The sequence below is a fragment of the Ammospiza caudacuta genome, chromosome 4 (assembly GCF_027887145.1).
Source record: "Ammospiza caudacuta isolate bAmmCau1 chromosome 4, bAmmCau1.pri, whole genome shotgun sequence".
Lineage (NCBI taxonomy): Eukaryota > Metazoa > Chordata > Aves > Passeriformes > Passerellidae > Ammospiza > Ammospiza caudacuta.
In genome coordinates this window covers 25,163,035-25,183,656 of record NC_080596.1, presented here as the reverse complement: position 1 = coordinate 25,183,656, position 20,622 = coordinate 25,163,035, and the positions used below count along the sequence as shown (strand labels likewise).

Sequence of the window (20,622 nt, the reverse complement as noted above, 5' to 3'; positions counted from 1 at the left end):
CCAGTGGTAGGAAGAGTTCAAGGGTGAGAGAGAGCTAGAAACAAAGCAGAGCCACATTGCCCAGGCCAAGGTAAGGACCAACACACCTGGTGTTACTGGATATTAGAACCGCAGTTTTTTATTACAATTAGAGGTTTCTTTGCTTTATAGTATTACTTTCTTACTGTGACATCTTTGCATGAATCTAAGTACTTTAAGCATTGGGTTTTCAAAACTTGGTTATAAACTTAAAAAAAAAAAAAAAAAAAGGAAAAAGAAAAGAACTATCCCTAGAAACCTGAGGTTTTGTTTGCTTTTTAAGTTGAAAAGTTTTGGGTCAGGATGAAGCCTGATTTATCCTTGGGGGAAGGAGAGGGTTAACATCATATTTTGCTGTTGTAAGTCAATTGTCTGGTCTTCAGTTATAAAAATACCCAGGTACCTCCTGGTGCCCAACAGCTTCACAGTGTGAGTGTCCAGCAGGGTGGCAGACTTGTCAAAAACAGGTATTTGATGTTATCTTGGGTTAGAGACTTGAAGGAGTCAGGCTGCTATTGCTCTCTGCTCCAGCTCTCTGATCCCAGAGCGTCAGGCAGCACACTCAAGTACCTGAAGTTGGGAGAGGAAAAACCAAACCTCTGGTTTTACAGCAGTTGGGAAGCTGTGTGGGTTTGTGCTAAACTGTCCCACTTGAGACAGAGCAGCTCCAGAGACTGAGCTTGGTGCAAAGCTGCAAGCCCCAGCACAGAGCTTCTATGCTCTTGTGAACTGAGTTAAAAATCCTTGCGTGCTGCCTCCCTCCTGTTTTCAGCGTCTCTCAATGTTGTAAATAGCAATTAAATCCTTGTGTCAACATTTTCAAGGTGCAAAGCCAGAAACTGCAACACAAACTTTAATCCCAAACACCAGGCTTGCTGTGGTGTGTGTTTGGCAGTGTGTCCGTCTCTGGACAGAAGTATGCTACAGGACAGGATGTGATCAGGAATCAAATATTTCAGTATTTGAGTCTGGTCTGCCTCTCCCTAACATCAAATTATATAAAACAAAAGGAACTTGATATGAATCAGTGCAATATATGGGTGTGAAGGCAAATTCAGGTTTGGCGTTTTTCATGCTCCGCTCTGTGGCCCAATAACTTCTGCTTTTGGGGTTGATCTGGTGAATGAATTATTTGCTGGAAACAGATGGGCAAATAGTAGGAATGGTGAAGGTGTGTCTTGGTTCAATTCTTTTTTCTAGCTTAAGCATCTGCTTATGCAATTTACTGCTGAGCAATTAAAGCAAGAGGCCATGCTTTCCTTCCTACAGATGCAGCTCTTGCCCAGTAATGTTCATAAGGGTATTATACAGTTCAGCAAAAAGAACTGTGTGGGGTTAAGGGATCAAGCTGTGCTGTCACAATTTGTCATAACATTCTAAATCTGTGTATCTACACTGGGGCACGATCTGATGAGTCGTACCAGTTATTCCCCCAAGCACTGAGGATGGGCATGTATGTATGTGAGGGAAAGCCTGCTTTATCCGATGGATTAGGAAACAGAAGAAGCCTAACAAGTGTTTTGGGGGCAGGATGTTTCATGGCATGTCCACCAGACGATTCCAGGGAGTCGGCAGGTTGCCTCCCTTGGTCAAGTTAGTGATTAAAGCGTTAACCGGAGCCTCCTGGAGGTGGAACCGTGACTAAGGGCGGGCTCCTGTCAGCGCTTGGAGAAAGTGGTAGGTAAATATTCCCGACGTGCACCGAGGTGCGGGGAGTGTCCTGGGCTTCCAGCATTCCCAGTTTATTAAGCAAAACAATAATTACCAGCCCGGTGGGTCCCGAGCAGCAGCAGCAGCGGAGGCGGCTGTCCGCGCTGGCCATGCTGCCATGCCCCATTCGCGGCTCAGGGAAAGGCATGTGAGATTCCTGCTGCGCTTCTCCTGCTCGGATCGCCCGGCCAGGTGAGTGCCGAGGGCGGCTGGGGCAGCTGTGCTGCGCTGTCGGGGGAAGCGAGGTGTGCTTGCAGCCACCCGAACTCCGGGCACACTCCTCTGGGGCATGGGGGTGCCCGGGGGAAGGAGAAATGCCCGAAGGACAGGAGTTCCCAAAGGCTGTGTGAGAGCCGGCTGAGGCTGGGCGGGCGGTCACAGGTAGTGCCGCTCCTCCTGTGCCCGTGGCCAGGAGCCCGCCTTGCCCTTCATTCGCTCCGGGAGTGACCGGGGAGCGACACCGGTGGCCTTGTGCGCTCTTTTCGGCGGCTGGAAACGGCCCGTGCCGCTCGGCTGCGGGCACAAAGTAACTTCTCCTAAAATGGGGGAGCACAGTGTTTGAAGGGGATGTGTGCGAGCCCCGCTCTGGCAATGCCCGAGGGGAGGGAGCGTGTGCGCGTCCTGCGGCGTGCCTGGGAAAGTTAAGGGGCCATATTCACATAATCCAGTTTACTGCTGGTTTTGTCAAATCCCATTCCGAGCCTGCCTGAGCAGAGGGCTTATGCTGTGATTTGTACTCAAGGAGTGCCCTTAATGCTCTGTACTGAACAGCTAATTATTAAAATAAGGTGTGAAGAAATCTGAAAGCCCGAGGAAAAAAAAAAAACAACAAAGCCCCCTTTTTTTAGTGGGGAAAATACTGTTGTTCAGAATAAGTACTTTTTTTAAATTGCCACTTTTTTCTTTGGTGGTAGGGATATCTAACATAAACAAAAAGAACAAAAAAGGGGAATGTGAAGTCCCACAACTAGTGTATGTGACTAGTAAAATTATTCTGCTGATACTGAGTTTATCTATCAGAACAAATCTCAAATTCATCTTTATAGAAACTAGTCAGGATCGAAAAATTTGCTAAATACCAGCCACTTGTGAGTTTAGAAGATGACTCAGCTGGACATGGTGTTGTGCCTGTGTACAAAATATTTTATGTGCGTGTAGTGGATAGCTGAGTTAACAGGCAGCTGAGCCTTGGGTTTCTGTAAAAGAAATAGAAGAGATTTGCCCTATCCTGTCTTCCTGTGGGTTTGGAAGAGCTTTGGGGAGTGCTGGGTTAAAATACCTGGGGGTCTTTGCTGAGCTTTGGGGTTTCAGTTTCTCTAGCAGGGGCAGAGGCTCTGCACAGTGCACTGCACTCTGCGGCCTTGTCTTCAGATATGGATGCACCAGAAAGCACATCCAGGCTCTCCCACAAACTGAGCTGCTGCCTTGCTGCTCCTGCTTGTCTCAGTTCTGGATCCTGGGTGTCCCTCTCCTTCCTGTCCTCCTCTGCTTCTGCCTTTTTTTATCCTTGTCTAAAAATCTGTGTAGCCATTTGCTCTTAACTTCTGCTTTGTCATTCCTGCACTCTACTGTGCCTGGTCTGTCCCCTTAAGTAAATGACTTAAATATCACTGTACTGAATAAAAGGGAGTAAGTCCTCTTATCTGCCTCTGCACTGACACTTGGACTTTTTCTTTGAGAGGGAAAAAAACCCATTTCAGGTAAGATATGAATCTTACAGGCAAGTACAGCTCATTACCTTTGTGAGATTTGCCTTGTGCCCTGATGTGCTGATGCTCTTGCAGCTTTGAAATGTGCACTGGTCTGTTTTCCCTTTGCTTTTCCTAGACTCCTCCAATAGTTGCAGTCCTCCTCTAGAGATGCTCAGTTTGCAGCTCCCCCAGTTTTCATGTCCTCCTGATTTTTCCTTTGCTTTCCTTTCTGTCCTTCACTACATATTTCAGGCTTCAGTCAGTCTTCTTCCAAGCATTAGGTTTCTACTTGGCTAGGTCTCAGGCCAGCAGTTTAGTCCAGCCAAGATCCCACTTTCCTAACCTACCTGAGGAAATTCTGCCCTTCTAATCCAGTTTAACATAATGGTAAAGACACCTGTGTGATACCAAGTAAGTCAGGAGATGGCTTTGGATAAATGGCACAGGCAGATATGGCTGGAGTGGCTGGAAAATCAGCATGGTTTGGTTAGTTCAAATCAAAGGGAGCAGTGGAAAAGGCATTTCACTTCAGTTTGCTTCCTCAAAAGGACTGCAGGGAAATGGCATGGAAAGCAGCAGGAAAGAAAGGAGGTGATGGGAAATGTCCCAGCTTTGTGTGTTTAGGGAGCGCCAGTGCAAACATCCTGGCATCTGTTGTGTCAGGTACTGCTGCTGGGGAAGGCACTGAGCCATGGCAGCCCACAGGTTTGGGTCTTGGCTAAAAATAAGCCAGAATGTGCCCATGGGAAGGGTCTAGGGAGAAGAGGTTCACCTCTGCAGTGAGCTGGTGCTGTGGAAGTGTTTGGTGCCAGGCTGATAAGCACAGCAGGTCACATAACTGAGGAGAAAGTGGGAGTTGTGCTTCTCCCCCAGCCACAGCAGAGAAGGCTCTGTCCTGGATAATGCAGCTGTGAGGGAAAGAAGGGCTTTGGTGAAGAATTGTCCCCATCACCACCCATTCTTCCAGTTAGTTTTATTTTCAGCATTTTAATGGCACCTGGCTGATTTAAAATCTGTTTGGGGTATTTAAGGCAAATAATTTACTAGGAGCCATCCAGTGCATAGCAAAACACCGTGTTCATCTCTCTTGTGTGTGTGTATGTAAAAGTCACTTCTCTCTATATGCAGAGATCAGCTTTTTCCTTCAGAGGAATCATTTTAAGGCCAAACAGTGTAGAAAAGAGTGCAGCCACAAGCAGTGAAGCAGTGCTGGAGCTCTCCAGTGTCACTGCTCTAGTTAATAGAGGTGACTTGGCCATCTACTGCTCTTAACATCTTGTTTCCTGACAGGTGCTGAGGTGTACGTTCAGTTATTCAGGTGCCAAAATACATAAACTCCTCTGCATCTTGTAAAAAGGGCTTGAAATTACACTGACACAGGCAGCTGCTTCACTTAGAGGTCTTAAGTAAATCCCATAAAATCAGATTTCAAGGTGTGGTCAGTGGTTACTGAAGTCATTTTGGAGGGAAAACCCAAGCAGTGGTATATAGCAGTGTATTCTTCACACACAACTCATGTCTGCACAGAAGTCCCTGGGCTTGTTTGGCTTGCAGGTATGTTTTTGTCTTGATGGATGTCACCCAAAGGACAAAGGGACTGCTCCTCCTTTTAGTGAGCTCCTGACAGAGCACTGCTAGAAACACCACCTGCTCAGGTAAAGCTCATTTTGGTAGTGCACCCTGGTTTTAGGGGTTATGAAATTACTTCCTATATATTTTGTAGGGTGAATGTCATGGGTTTTTTATATGCAAAACGTCTCACTTGTCCACATATGTTGTTTTTTAGAAACTATTTATCTATGATTTTGGAAAATAGGTGGCATCTAAAAAAGCAGCTCAGTAGTGCAGTATACAGAGGTGAGGTGTTTACTCTTTGCCCAGCCATGATCTGTTCAAGGTTGAATGTTCCCTAAATCAGTTTTTGGAAGGCTGCTTGTCATGGGGACTATAGACAATCAACCACTTTTCAGACATCTTTGACCAGGCCCTATCCAATGCAGTCTGAAATCAGATTCAAGTCAATCCCCTGGCATAAGGGACAATGGACATCGAGTGCTGTGAGTCAAATTCCTGTGTCATCTTACCCAAATAAGAGAAATGGAAGTGGAATGATCAACTTCCAGTGCAGTCTTTGGAGATGTTACTGCTTTTCATGGGATTCTCTGAGGTTTTTTTCCCCAGCCATGTGTGATGCCACTTGTTCAGTTAACTCCTCAGTCTTCCTTTTATTCTAGTACCTGAGGGTGAAGGAAAGAGCCTAGACTCCATAATTAAGTTTATTGAGGAATGCATTGTTGAAGTCTCGTGGCTCTGGCTCATTGCCTGCATAACAGGCTTGAATCCCAGTGTGGAAACCTGTAAATTGTACTGCTACCTCCCTGAAATTACTGTCTTGTTCTCTCTTTGCTTTCTTTGTGTGCTGCAGGACACTGCTAACCATCACCACTCCTTCCCTTGCCTAGTTTTAGGAATCTGGATGGGGTGGTTGTCAGAGTCGCAGTGTTTTGCTGTCCCTGGGTCATGGTCTGTCCATAGTGGACACATGGATCCTGGCCAGTATCTCAGACTGCTAACAACTCAAGCATAATCCTGGAGTTGAACAAATCCTAAAACTGCTTGAGAAAGTCCTGGTAGATCTAATGCTTGGGATTTAAGGTGCTGTTATACACTTGATGGGAATGGCATATGGCTTTTTTTACTATGAGTGGCAAATACTTGGGTATTAAGGCTAAGTATGAAGTAGTCAAAATATGGTGTAGTGAGCCCTCAGCTTGACTGTCCCAGCCTGTGTCACTCAGCCAACTAAAGCTTTGTGCCTGATTACTATTCCATCTTTTGTAGTAGCAGTAGTGGATGTATTTACTTTTTTTTCACCTTTTGCTTAGATTCATCTCTTCTGAGTAAATGAAGAAAGTGACTATGAAGGGACAGCATCTGCCTTCTGTTTTCATCAATGAAGAGAAGTTTGTAACCAGGTAAAATATTAAAACCCTGAATATTTAATGAGTTTGCTGCTTTCTTTCAAGTGATTCCACATGTATTCCTTGACAGGGGATCCTGTAGACAGCTGAGTCTGTAGCCACAGCAATCCCTACCACTTCGTTTAAGCTGTCTACAGAGTGGAGATGGCCTTCACATGGAATCAAAAGAACAGAGCATTAAGCCTTAGAGTCTGTGGAATTTGTTCCTTAAGGAGAACAGCCCCTCTAGAGGATTCTGAAATAAAATTACAAGTTAAGGAAGAAGACCTTCTTGTCTTGGCAATCTGTTGAAATTTATCCTAAGTTCCAGAGTTGAGCTCAGCTTGTCTGCAGCCTGGGTTTTGGCAGCCCTGGATGGCAGTGTATCTGTGCAGAAAGAATTTTGGGCTGCTAGCTCCCTGCTGTGGTCAGAGGAAGTGTCTCTTTCACCTACTTGTAGAAAAAGCTCAGAATTGCAGTCTAACTGTCATTTGTGGCATGCTTTTCCACAGTTCAGTCTCCCTGGGAGGAGTTTTTCCTACTGCTGGCCCAAACTCTGAGCTACCTGGCCTTTAGCTCCATCCTCTTTCTTAGGGAATTGTTTTTTGCCTAGTGACAAGAGTGCAGGAGCTGGAAGGAGCCTCTCTTCTCTCCCCCTTCTTCACTTCCATGGCTCTTAGTCCTCCCATGGGAAAGAAACTACCTGTGGATTCAGCCAGGGATGGGTCTGCAATGCAATTTATTGTGCTGCAGGAGAGATCTGTTCCTGACTCCTGATACTTTCCTGTGTGGCCTGGGCAATGCTGGTTTCTCCCTTTCCAAGGAAGGCTGTCAGGGATTTGCCCAGAGCACAAAGGCAGCAGATGCATCACTCCCTTTCTCTTCAAGAGTTGTTCCCTTTATGCTGCCGTTAGTTTGGGACACAGTGCTTTTGTGTCAGAGGTAATTCATGTGTGTAAACTTGGCATGCAGAAGCCTTTGGAAATGTACCAGGTGAACCAGAGTCTTTGGGGCTTTATTCCTCTATGTACTTGCCTGTTCCTGTGGTGAAATGTGCATCCCAGTTGAGACCTTTCTGCATGACAGCCATGGTTTAAACTTTCTTCACCTTGCATCAAGGGAAATAAGTGTTTCAAGAACCACTGACATTCCATATGCACTCAGGCTTGCTTCCAATGCAATTTCCAGGCTGTCATCCCTCATCTCTGCCTTGAATCTGCTGTTGCACTGCTTCTCTTCCAGGTCTATCCTGCAATCTTGCTGATGGGGCAAGCTTGCTGTTTGGGAATTGCACAATGGCTGGATCAAAAGGCTGACCAAAGGTTGTGGGATGATTTGGCTGGCTGAACTGCTGCCTCTCCAGCAAAACTGCCATAAATATTCAGGGATTGTGTGTAGGGCTTGGGCAGGAGAGAGCACAGGTGAGCTGTCCTGGTTTAGTGTTTCCAGAGAGCAGCCTGGGCTCTGTTGTGGTTCACCACTGGGGCACTTGACATTGCAGCTCCTTTGTATCCTGCATTTGCTACTATTGGATAAAGTGGTGAATCTGCAGTGCATGTTATGTTTTTGGGCTGAGTTGTTCTGCCAGTTACTTGGCTTTGGTTTCTGTTTATGGCTGTTTTTGGCTGTTGTCACAACAGCTGCTGATTTTCCAGACACCAAACTCAGCAGAGATGGCATCTGTCTCTAGGTTAGGGCAGCAGGAAGACGTGTTACAGTAAGGCCACTCCTGGAACTGGGCTGGTGTACAAATTCCCTTATAGGGCAAAAAGAAGGAAAATGTTTTTTTTCTCTTATGTTTCTACTACACAAGGACAAACAAGTCAGAGTGAGCTGCTGGTAGTCTCTCCCTCAGGGCTTTTCTAATTGCTTGTGTGGTTTGTCACTGTTGGTTGCACTAATGCAAGGCTGAAACCTGAAAGACCTACTTATGCAAACTCCTGAGGAAGGTAATGGCAAGTTTTTCTAGAGAAGGCAAGAAACTCTGTGGAAATCTTGAGGGCTTGCTCTGAGAAACAGAACCTGTTTCAGAGATGACCCTTACCAGACCACTAACTGCTGTTAGTCTATGATTTTATTTTCCTTTGCATTCACCGTGGACTGAGAGTAATAGGTGAACCTCAGAGTGTGCCCCAAGTCCTTAAGTATTTCTAATCCATCTTCAGGGAGCTCACCTTCCCAACTTCCTACTTGGAAAAAACCTGTGAGATAACAGCTGTCAATAAATGATTGCCAAATGCTGTGAAGTGCAGAGACTTGAGTTTGAAGCACCTCTGGAGCAGGACCAGCAGGTCTGTCACAACATCTGTCAGACAGAACTGCAGATCTATCTCCTACTTGCCTGGTAATCCTGAGCTGCATCTGGAGCTTGCCCGTGTACAAGGCCAAGGCGTGCTTCATCTTGCTTTCATTTGTCTGTAGCCAGTTCTGTGATGAGAGCTGGGCTTGCTTCTGATTCACATCCAAACCTCCTTGCATTCCCTTTTGGTGGGATGGCCTGAATGTGGTCCCTCACAGAGACACAAAGAACCTGGAATGAGCTATCTCAACCCAGTGCAAAGAAGGACTTTTGCCACCAGTATTATGAGGATTAAAGAACAAAGTAAGTTAATGTTGAGAATCCTTGTTTAGAATCCAGTTAATAAAACTAGTTAAAAATATTTTTTGTGTGTGGGATTGCAATAATGTAAAATAAATAATTTACATCCACAAAATTAGCAGGGATTGCAATGAACCTTGAGTTTAGTGCTGCAGCCCCTGTCTTCGTGTTACCTGCTAGGTAAAAGCCCAGTTGATCTTTTCCCTTCTCACCATGGGAAAAGGCTGTCTGAAGCAATAGGACACTGTCCTGTTTATTAAGTGGAGAGGGAGGGATAGGTGTGCCAGGGAAAGCTCTCCACGTTCATCTCTGCTTGGCCATGTGCCCCAAGCACAGCCTGGACGTGTTACCTGCCCTCCTGGCTGTCCTTGGTTCCTCTCTGGTGTGTGCACACCTGGGCCCTGGGGAAAGCCACATTCCTGGGGCCTGTCCCCATGCTGAGCTGTCAGTTCTCTGAGGCACTTCTTTATTTAAAATTTGTGGAGGAATTTTAATAATGTTTCTGATGGTACATGAGTTGTGAACAGCTCCAGCAGCTCTCTAAGGAACGTGTGCTGCAGAGTTTGCAGGTGCTGTGTGTTCCATCTGTGGGCCTGCTGTTCCAACAGCTCCCACAAACATGGAAATAACAGGCAGTATTTGGAAACAAACTCAGTGTCCTCACACCTCACTGCGAGGCAGGACATGAAACCATTGTAATCCTTAGTCCACAAGGAAGGATTTGTACAGTTCAATGCAGTTGTTCCCCATGGTTAACCACCTCTGCTGCTGGGAATTGCTTGCCTGAATTACAGTCTGAGCCATCTTTAAATGGTGTGGGGAAGAGTGTTTCATTCTCATGGCCTCTAAATGCATTTCAATAATTCTGTCATTGCTCAGCCCTCCACAGCCTGAGCTGCAGCTGGCTTTGTCTCCATGGCTCCTTGTTCTTGGCAGAGGTTCTCCTCATCTCCTTCCTTTCTCCTCTCAGCAAAGACATGGTGCAAAGCTGTTTTGTTTCAGACAGAGGGAAATAGAAATGTTAGACACCCTGTAGATGTTTGGAGATAGGAAAAGTATCTGCAGCAGTATGAGGACTGAATGGAAGCCAGCATGTAAGGAAAACAAAGTGCAGCCTAGTTAAAGCAACGTGCAGCACTGGTGCATGGGGATGTTGTTCTGTTTGCTTCCTCCTCATGACTGCTACAGAGGTGCAAAGTACAAGCTATGCTGGGGCAGCATTATTAATGTCATGTGAGGCTGACTAATTAATTTCCTCTGGGTCATTAAAGGAGCAACTTATGAGCAACCCAGTAACCTGGCAAAACTTTTCTCTCAGAAAATGATGTATGGATCATTAATAAACCTATACAAGGGTGCAGAGGGTAGCACAGTTACGGGGTGTTACCCTGCCATGTACCACCTGCATTTTACAGAGATGTTAAAAACATTTCTTTTTCATTGTGATCTTCATTCTAGAGAGCAGCTCAGTTCTCTTCTGAGGAATTATAACTCTTACTATTCAGATCAAGAGAATCTGCAACTGTCATACAAGCAGGTAAGGATTTAGGGGTGAGAAACTCCACTAATCTGGATATCACAAATTAGTGCTCCCTTCTCGTCACAGCACTGGACTCCAGCTCCACTCGCTGTGGTGTTGTTATTGCACGACAGGTTCCATCTAATGTAATAAACCAGAACTGGTTTCCTGAACTGATCAGGTCAGCCTGCAGCTTTGGCTGTTTTGGAAATTGCTCAAAACTGAGGTTACACATTCTCCAGGTAATCTGTTCCAGGGCTGTGCCAGCCTCAGAGATTTCATTTTAGTCCTGTTACTTTGAGGGGAGACAGGTTATTATTAGTTGATTATTTTTACTCCATTATTATGCAGCACTGAGTATTTCCCTGTTTTTCTCCAGCAGGAAGGAAGCACCCCCTTCATTGAAGGAATCCTGTCGATATTCTGGGGCGTGCAGCATCCTATCAGATTAAAGATTCAAGATGAGAAGCAAATACCCTCTTTTGTAACCCTGAAGTCAACAGAGAATGTGGGCTTTTTCCCCAGTAAAAGGTAATGGATGGACTTCCCTAGGGAGGCTAGCATGCAAGATAGCTTGTATTGTGGCTTCAATGGCTGTGGCTGGCTGCCCTGGATATCCCAGATTCCCCAAGGCCGTGGTGGTTGCTGGACAGCAGAGCCTTTGAGCAGCCTCTGCTGGGCTGGAAGGTGTGTGTTTGTAGCACCTTTGTTTGGCCCTCAGCCTGAGGATCTGGAAGGAGGCTGCTCTTTTTCATGGGAACTGACAATTCCTATACAAGGACTGGGAAATTGGTGTATATAAATGTATAGGAAAAGAGCCAAACAATTCCCCTGTGTTTCCATGTGCACCTGATACTGGTAGCCCCTGAGAGGCCTCATGTTGGTGCACACACTAGAGCATGAAGCCAGAATCTGGTGGGTAGTGCTGAGGGATTGTCTGTCCCAGCTTACAGGTATGTGAGGTCTGCAACCATTGCTGCTCAGGTGAAGTTCAAGTGAGGGAATGGATACTGGCTTTGTCTGTGCAAAATTTGGTCTAAAAACCCCTTAAAATACTCACAGACCAGCTGTTCCATAAAATGACATTTTATATCCCAGTGTGTTGTGCTCAGCTGATACAGGTACTCCGTGTACTTTTCCCTTGTTTTGTACGCTGTTTCCCCAGCCTTGGTTGGTGAATTTGATGAGCTGAATCTGAATCTTGTGATACAGAGACAGAGCCAATGTTCACCCTGAATGACTCCCTGATAAATTGAGTACTGCAGAGTTTATTTTTCTTATGACTTATTGTCTTAGGTTGCATGTGAGGCATGTTGGAACTGAACTGGGGATTTAATTCTGCCACCTTTGAAGCTACAGAGTTCCAGTAAAGTCTTCTTCCCCATCTCTGGCTGCTGAAATTCAGGGATGAATTTTGACAGGAGTAACTAGGAAAGAACCTGAGTTTTAGGCAAATCTGGCTCTCAGTTTACCTCAACCAGGTCTGCTGGTGTGGGGTGCACATGGCCTGCAGGGCAATTCTTAAAAATCTTCTGGCTGGTGGAAATCTGTATGCTAAAGTAAACATTCACTCATGATCCCAGAAACGTGGGGCTGCCCTGACATGCTTTAAGGTGTGCAGAGCAGCTTGGCTGTCTGATCTTAAAGGAACTTGGTAAATGTGTGCAATACAACCAAGATCTTGTTTGGCATGTAAGTTGGGGCTAGCTGAGTATTGTTGGGAATACATACATATATATATATATATATATATATATATATATATATATATATATATATATACATATGAAATTAATTTTTAATATTGCACTACAATCTGGTTTATTCTCAATCAGAGCAATAACTGGATGAAGACCTTATGCTGAAGAGTTTGGGCATAAGTTTGAGTTAGCGTTTGAGTTAGCATGATTTAATATTGACATCTGAAAGACTGGATGGAACTTCCTGCTCTCATACATAGCTGGTTTGGACAGCATAAGTGTAACCTGTGTAACTCTGTTCTGTAATTATTAAACCACAATATGTGTGTTTTGTGTGCTTGCCTGGTAGTCTGAGTGTGATTAATCCAGGATGTTGCTGTAAAACAGATCAGGAATTACTGCAAGTTGTTTAGGTTGTGTCCTGGTTGATGTTCAACAGGTTTTACATTGGATGTGTTACATTTGGGATCCCTGGTCATACCATATTTTAATATGAAGTTGTTATGACTTAAACTAAAATTACCATGCTGAAGTCTGTATGTTGAGCAGGGATAGGAATATATGACATGACCCCCGGGCACAGGATAAACTGCAGTCACTGAGTTACTGAGGAGCAGTCAATGGTAACTCTGTGTTTGTCTTTCAGGGGAATGACTCGCTGGGGAGAGTTTGATGACCTCCATCACATTAGTGGGGACACACTGAAATCTACCGAGGAGCAGCCAGACCTCAAGCAAAGTTAGTGTCGGTGCTCTCAGGTTAACCAGGTTAAAATTCTGTGTTCTGTGACAGTGCAAAAGGCCCCTCACACACATCAGCCCTTCCCTGCCAGCTAAGGGAAATCTCTTTGCTGTGTGTCACATGCCCTGCAAGCTGGGGAAACACCCACCTAGGGCTGCTTAGGGCTGTGCAGGTGACTTGGTGAACAGCCAGTGGCAATGAGCTGTGCTTTCATCCAAGAAATCATTCCCAAGGGAGCAAATCAGCAAACTGCAACCCCTGCAAGCAGCCTGTTCTTCATCGTATGCCTCTGCCTTGTTCCTTTCCTGCTCCACCCCCCCAAAAATAATAAATAGTAAACAGTAAATGAAGCCCCTCACTGAGAGCCTCCCTCCTCTGGGGTGCTGGCAGCTGCACAGGACGCGTGGTTCTCTTCTGTCCAGGTTATCCATGCTATGAAAGTCACACTCTCAGGTCCAGGAGGGAGCAGGAGCTCGACTGTGCCACCCTGCCCCGCACCAACAGCGATGCCACGGCCGTGCGCAGGAGGACCAAGCTCCCCACCATCGCCAGGACAGAAGTAGAAACTCACAGGTTCTCTATCAATGGCCACTTCTACAACCACGAGGTAGGAAATTTTAGGCTTGGCTTTGTCACCTGAGGGACAGGGAGCCCTGCCCAGTGAGGTGTGCCTCAGGCTCAGGCCGTGGTGTGGCTGCTTTTGTTCCCAGACGTCCGTTTTCACTCCGGCTTTTGGGTCAGAAACCAAAATAAGAATCAACAGCCAGATGAGAACCAGACAAGTGATAGAGCAGTTGCTTCGGAAGTTTAAGGTAAGTCTGCTGGCAGGAGGAAGCGTGGCCGTGTTCTGGAAGCGTTCATTCCCATGTGCACTCCCCCCAGCACTGCGGGAAAGATGTGGAATAGCTGGGCGAGGACAGTGCATGGAGCGGAGTGTAAAAAAACCCAGATGGACAATTTTAACCCTGGCGGTGCTGCCCTCCCGCGGACAGCCCCGGAACTGCGGCTCGCCTGAAACAGCAGCGATTATCCCAGCGCCGGTCTGGGACCGGCTCTCCCTGGGAGCCGGGCATGTGGGAAGATGGGAAGGTTACAGCTGTAAGTACTGCTCGAGGCCAGTGCCATGCTGCCTGAAACTACTTTTTTTTTTTAAATTTCCTTGGAACCATCTCCCACCAACAATGTCGTATGTGGTCAGAAGTAGCTTTGCCCTTACTGCTGATATTTCTCAAATATCTTGATTTTTCATGGCTGCTTAGTGTTTAATTTATACTTTAATGGTCTTGAACTTCCCTTTTAACTTGTCTGGAGACTTCACTATTGCAGAATTACTTTGTGTGGTTAGTAAGACTTGTGAGTGTCTTGGAAGGAAAACAACTTCTAGGAGTAGCAAGGAAGGGAATTACAGAGCAGGGAGTAGAGTTGTAGGGAATACATTGCAAAGAAGGTGTTCAAAAGCTGTGCTGTTCTCTGAATGTGGCTGTCAGGCACGAGGGTAGGTCACAGAGGTTTACCTTGATGGCAGCACAAACAGCAGATCTACGTGTGAGGGGAGAATAAGCTCTAGGAAGCAGTTAAGGATGCTGCAAGGAAAGCAGGCAGGACAGATCTGGGTTTGCAGTGTGTTACTGGTTTGGGCACATGGGAACACAATGGTTAGGGCTGGCCCAGGGACAGTGAACGTGGCAGCACAGCTTTCGGCCTTATGCAGATCCACTATCTTTAGCTCTTGTACAGACAGGATCCCTGTCTCAGGCTTTGATCCAAATCTCTGAGCTGAGACACACAGGGAAAATGTGCTGAGAGGGAAGTGCTGGGAAGGTCTGTGAGTCTGAATGGAATTTCTTTTTTTTTCACAGATAGAAAACAGCCCCCATGAATTTGCACTTTACGTTATCCATGCATCTGGAGGTAAGCCAGCCACTGTGCCTGAGCACTTCAGCTCTGATCATTGTCTGTGTGTGTGGAATGTGTCCCTTGGAGTAACAGGACTTGTGCCAGGCCTCTGTCCTTGTTTGTGCACTGTGTGTGTGCTGTGGCATTTTGCCTTCTCAGGGACCCTTCAGAGATGTCTCCTCTGGAGAGAAAAAGCTGAATAATTGTGTGTATTTCAGCTGACAGTTTGCATTGCATATGCTGAGTTCAATGTACTCACTGGTCAGTGGAAAAAGGTTACTTCCATAGCAGTTTACTTTTCCAGGAAAAGGGAGATTTGATCTTTATTAAAGGGAACACTTGAGAGAATAGGAGGGAACTGGGGGAGAAGGTATTTTAAATGGCACAACATCAGGGACCTGTTGGGTATCTGGTCATTGCACTCAAGTCAGTATGGGATCCTCGTCAGGTAAAAAGGCTCGTGACTGCAGGTGGTAGATGGAGCCCCTGTGGCTGGTTCTGTGTTTTGTGACACTGCTTATACATTCCAGAAAAGAAGCAGCTGAGGAGTAGAGATGTTCCCTTGCTGCACAGGCTGCTGCAGGGGCCCTCTGAGAAGGTTGCCAAGTTCTTTCTCATGGATAGGGACGTGGAAGAGATCAGCAGTGATGTATGTATATCCTCACTTCTCATAGCTCGTGGAGTTTTCCTCGGTGACCACAGTCAGCAGTGCCTTTCTTGTCTTCTCCTTGGTAGGTGGCTCAGTACATTTCATTCCATCTTCCCTTCTTGGAATCCATTCTGCACAGAATAAATGAAGAGGAGAAGCAGGAGATTCAACAGACAACTGCAAGGTAAACAGACACAGAATGAGGTGTCACAGAGTCCAGGGCAATCTGTACAATTGGCTCATGAGGAGAAGATATGAATGTAGCAGAGTACAGGTGGAACACTGTGACGGGAAGGCTGGAGGGATTGGGAGGGTTTGTAATCCTTTCCCTATCCTGCTGCTCTTAAAGATTCCATAATTAACATTGACTACACACAGAGTAGGGTCTTCAGAAAATTTGGACCTTCAGGTAACTTCTCTTTATTTTGTTTGCTGTTTGCTTTCTGGGCTTTCAACTGTCTCGGTCGGTACTTGCTGCTGTTCCCTTGGAAAGGGTAAATGCAGTACCACACGTAGTACCATTTTGGTTCTGTAGCATTTCAGCCGCATCACTGCCTGATGTCGCCTTAAAACTTGAGGTGAGTGATGGAAATGCCCCTGGCAAAAAGGGAGATTGTCCCACAGGTACAAGCCAGAGGAGTGCCATATTTGTAAGCCTCTCCTGAGTCCAGGAGCACCAAGAGGCTGCAGCAGCCACAGATCTGTTACTGCACGATGGGCTGATAATCACCTTGAATCCAAGTGTCAGGAAACATTTAGAAAATACCAGACTTGCCTGCATTGGGAAAGTGGGACAGGGCCACAAAGGTTGGGAATGGACCCACATGTGAGCAGCTGGTTGGAATTTGTGCTGAAGGTTTGCAGAGGTTGTTTCAATGCCTTCTCCCTCTCAGGTACACACGAGAGAAGAGGCTGATCCAGCAGCACCTGCGCAGTCGGAGCGTTCAGAAAACAGAGACCACGGTGTGAGGGGACGGCCCTGGAGAGCACTGGGAATGTCCCTGGAACGCCTGGGCTGCTGAAGGACAGTCCTGCTGCCTTCTGGGCTGGGACTGAGCAGTGACAGTGCCCCGTGGGAGAAGTGTCCCCTCACCATTAACCCCTGCAGCGCTGGGGTGCGGGCTGCAAGCGCCCACGGAGATGCACATTGCCCAAACTGCAGATGCTGGCTCTGACTTGGAACTTGGGCAAAAACTCCCCTGAAAAGCCCAAGGCTTTAAATCCTGCTGACGTGTGACCTGGCACCAAGAGGCTGGCATAGAAAATTGCTGCAATAACCAATGTGCTGATAGAAAATGTGCAAACTAGGAATGTGGTTATCCCTCTGTTAAAGAAATGTTGTGTTATATCAGCAGAAAGCTTTTCAGTAGAGCCAAGTGGCAGAAGATATTTATGTATTTAAGACTGCAGGTAGGATTTCCATTTAAGTTATAAAACATCCATGCAAGATGCCTGAAATCCACGGGCTTCAGGCTGGTGGATGCTGAAACTGCTTAAGCTTTGAGCTGCTGTTAGAAAAACATAACTGGAAACCCTCCCACTGAGGAGCTGCTGAGCTCTTAGCAATGACAGGGAATTTATTGCTGAAATACCTCGTGCACTGCAAAGTAAGAACTGACTGAACACTGTGGGGTCCTGAAAGGCACCTCAGTGGTTTCTGTAGTTGGAATTGCTGATTGTGTTCCTTCCTGAGTGTACTGTTTGACAGGGAATGGAGGTGCTCAGTGAGAGGCCGCGTGTCACAGCCAGGGAGGGCTGGGCCCACGGCCGCCCCAGGGATGCAGTTTGGCTCCAGCCCAGCCCCACGCAGGGCACTGCAGCCCCTGCCAGGTCCTTCCTGGCTGAGCTGTGCTCCATCTTAGAGCTCCAGTTACAGAGATGTAAATAAAATAAAGCTGTGCACAGCTCCTTGTCCTCCTGCACTACCTGGTTGTCTTTACCTGGTGTCTGTGCCTTACCTCACTGCCTTTGTCTCATGCAGGTAACAAATGCTTGTGAGGGAGGAAAGGGATGTGCAGAATATGTGGCCTCGAAATTGTATGGAGTAAATCAAATTGTAAAACTTTACACTGCCCAAAATCCTGTTACTGGGATGAGAATTCAGAAAATGAAGGTCAAGGTGCTGATATTGAAGCTCCTCAGGTTGCAGCAAGTGTGTTATTTCAAAGTAAAGTTTATAATCCTGCCCAGGAGAATGGGTAGGGACAAGGGAGCACAAAGGGCAGAAATAACAATAACTCATGGTTAAGAGGTAGGAATTAAATAGGCCGTTTTTGTCACCATCTGATGTTCAAGACTTGAATACTTTTCAATTCTCTTGTCTTGCTGAATTGGGACTGAAAACTTTGGGCAGACAGAAGTGTGGGAATAGGGCACAGAGCTGGTGCTGTTGGCCAGGATTTCAGGGTGAGGGCAATGGTGCTGTGACTCCTGCGGGGCTGGTTCTTTGTGAGTGCTGTGCTGTCTAAATGAAACATTTCTGCCAAAAGCAGGCAGGAGCAGGGGAAGAATCTCTTCCAAAGTATTCTGGGACACTCAAGGAAACACAGCAAGGACACCCAGGTGACAGAGGAGAGGGAGGTCACTCAGGTTCGAACATGAACCATTAACCACAGAAACAGTGATTACAGTCCATATCTTACCTGAATTTGTGCATTTGATCTCATTTGCACTTAGACTTCATAAGCTTAGGATTTAAAATGCCTCTCTTTATCTTGTTCTGTGACTATTTGGGATAAGATGATAACATTTCATACCACAGCCAAATCCTGAATTTCCATCACTTAGCTTATTGTTCAGTGGATTTCCTTACAGGAATTCAGCCTCTCTCAGACCTAAAGGTGGCTTTTTGTCACTTGGTTTGCTTTAAATGCTCCCTGTGCCCTTTGTGTCACTTGTCCAGCGAGGACCTTGCCAAGAACTGTGCAGCTCCTTATGCCGACAGCATTTTCTCACTCCTTTGGGTGAGTTCTGGACCCTGGAAAAAGGAAAATCCCTGGGAGCATCAGTGTCAGGAGGGTGGCTGGTGTGTCTGTGACACGTTCAGTGCTCATTAGGCTGTGGCTGCACTCGCGCTAATTAATGGGCACGAGAGCAGCAGGCCGGGTTCGGCCGAGCTCGGCTCGGTTCGGCTGAACTCGGAGCCGCTCGCTGCATTTGGAGCTCAGCTCGGTTCGGTTCGACCGACCCCGTAATGTTCAGGACGGTTCCGCTGATCTCGCCTTGGTTCGGCTTACCTAGTTCGGTTCCGCTTATCTAGCTCCGTTCGGCTGAACGCGGTTCCGTCCCGTTCCGTTCAGTTCACCTCAGCTAAACTCGGATCGATTCGGCAAATCGCGGCCAGAGTCGGCCCTTCGGGTACGCTCTGCTGTTCTCGGCCGCACTCGGCTGTTGTCGGCTCCACTCGGCCCCACTCGGCTCTTCGGCCGTCCCTGACTCTGCTCCGCGGTGCAATGGCGGCCGGTGGCGGGGCCCCGCTCCCCGGCCTGAGCCCCGTGAGGGGACAGAGCGCTGGCACAGCCGCCTCAGCCCGGGTCACCCTGTCCCTGCCCGGGCCCGCGTTCCCCGGAGCGCGCCCTGCAGCGCAGAACGCGGCCTCAGAGCCAGGAGCGGGGCCAATGCCCTCGGCTCGGCAGCGGCGCCGGGAGGCGGCGGGCGGTGCCCTCAGGTGAGCGGCCGGAGCGGAGGGAGCGGGGCCGGGGGCACCGGGGCCGGGCACCCACAGCGGGACGGGGCTGCTTCGGGCGCTGCTGCTGCGGGGGTCCCGCTGTGGGTGGGACGGGGCTGTCCCGGGCCTTGCGGCTCTCTGGGATCGCGTTCCGTGGGATAAAGCTGGGGCTCGTCCCGGCTGCGGGGGCAGCGCTTTGTTGTGTGAGAAACAAAGTTCACTCTTTAGAATTTGTACACGTTTGTTAAGGGATAAAAGGCAGCGCTGGGGTGCTTGGCTGTTTGCCAGGAGCACCCGGTCACCTTAAACCGTGTTCTCTAGGTTCTGTTCCATTGCAGTGGTGTGTGCATATTCATTAGAGTTTATACATGTTCAAACAGTCCTTGGAGTTTAGATGTTCTTTTGCTTGGTTTTAACCTTCGTGCCATCTTGTGGATTAAACCAATATACTTTATTTCTTCCTGTGGTGCCATCCTGTTTTATTTTCACTCCCTCGTTATTTGATAACGAGGATCAATAATATTTTTTTTCTCGGTGCTCTGGTTTCTGTTTCTGTTATCTTGTGTTTCAGATAAGATTGTCCCCAGATGTGGGAAATCACCTAATTACCTTACACCATTTTCTGAGTTCCTTACATGTAAAAGCATTTTAACATTTCACAGTCTCTATTATGCTACAGTCTAAAATAGTATCTCTTACACTGCTGTTTACAAAAGCTCTGCAGTGCATACACGAACTGACAGATGATACTTTAACAGGAGCAGTAGTTACAGATTGTACTCTCTCAGGAGTTCTGTGGTCAATAACACTGTGCCAGAGCTAATACACGAATGGCAGAGGCAATAACTGCATTTGTTATGTTTCATTCTGGGCTGGGCTGGGCTCTGTGTCCCGGGAAGCAGCGGGATGGGGGTCCCTGTGCCCCCCCTGGGTCCCAGAGAGAAGCTGCTCCTGTGGCTGCAGCTGAGGGGCAGTGGGAGCCCTGAACAGTCCTGATGGAAACCGATGGCAAACCAGGTTTTGTTGGTTTTGGGACTTGCCATTTTCCCCTGCTCCATGTGTTTTGCCTTACAAAACAGGAGCTGGGCACCGAGACATTTTGTTACCCTAGAAGGGATGAGTTTATTTGTATTTATTTCCTGAGGCACTGGAACGATCTGGGTCTCAGCTGGCACCTGAGAGCCTCCTCCTGTGTCCTGGGTGGGGTGGTGGCAATCAAAGGGGTGAAAGCTGGGGCAGGAGGGTGGGCAGAGAGGAGAGCAGTGGTTCTTTGGGTATTGCATCTGGAAAGGGCCCTCAGGTTCCTGCTGGGAGTCCTGGAAACAGAGCTGGGAGTGGCTGAGCAGTGAGGGCAGTGCAGCTGGAGTGCTGAGAGTACAGAGGCTGCAGTGGGTGTTGTCTGCTGCTCTCCTGGTGTCCCATATCCAGTGCTGGGCTGGCACCCTCGGGGCAGAGGTGGCTTTTAAATGTTT

At 47.4% G+C, this 20,622-nt stretch overlaps 1 protein-coding gene across 2 annotated transcripts; it reads left to right on the top strand.

Annotated features, from left to right (window-relative positions):
• Nucleotides 1-1,871: 1,871 nt before the first annotated feature.
• On the top strand, nt 1,872-17,509 carry LOC131556777 (ras association domain-containing protein 6-like). Of its 2 annotated transcripts, none has more exons than XM_058803630.1 (11): nt 1,872-1,920; nt 6,305-6,394; nt 10,437-10,515; nt 10,880-11,028; nt 12,844-12,935; nt 13,361-13,545; nt 13,649-13,750; nt 14,798-14,849; nt 15,365-15,483; nt 15,570-15,667; nt 16,377-17,509. In XM_058803630.1, exons 2-11 carry the CDS (start codon nt 6,324-6,326, stop codon nt 16,450-16,452), a joined length of 1,023 nt encoding a protein of 340 aa, XP_058659613.1. In that variant the 5' UTR covers nt 1,872-1,920; nt 6,305-6,323; the 3' UTR covers nt 16,453-17,509. The 2 variants fall into 2 exon arrangements, with proteins under 2 accessions (XP_058659613.1, XP_058659612.1); XM_058803629.1 differs by having other exon boundaries at nt 1,877-1,920; nt 10,877-11,028.
• The last annotated feature ends 3,113 nt before the right edge of the window (nt 17,510-20,622 follow it).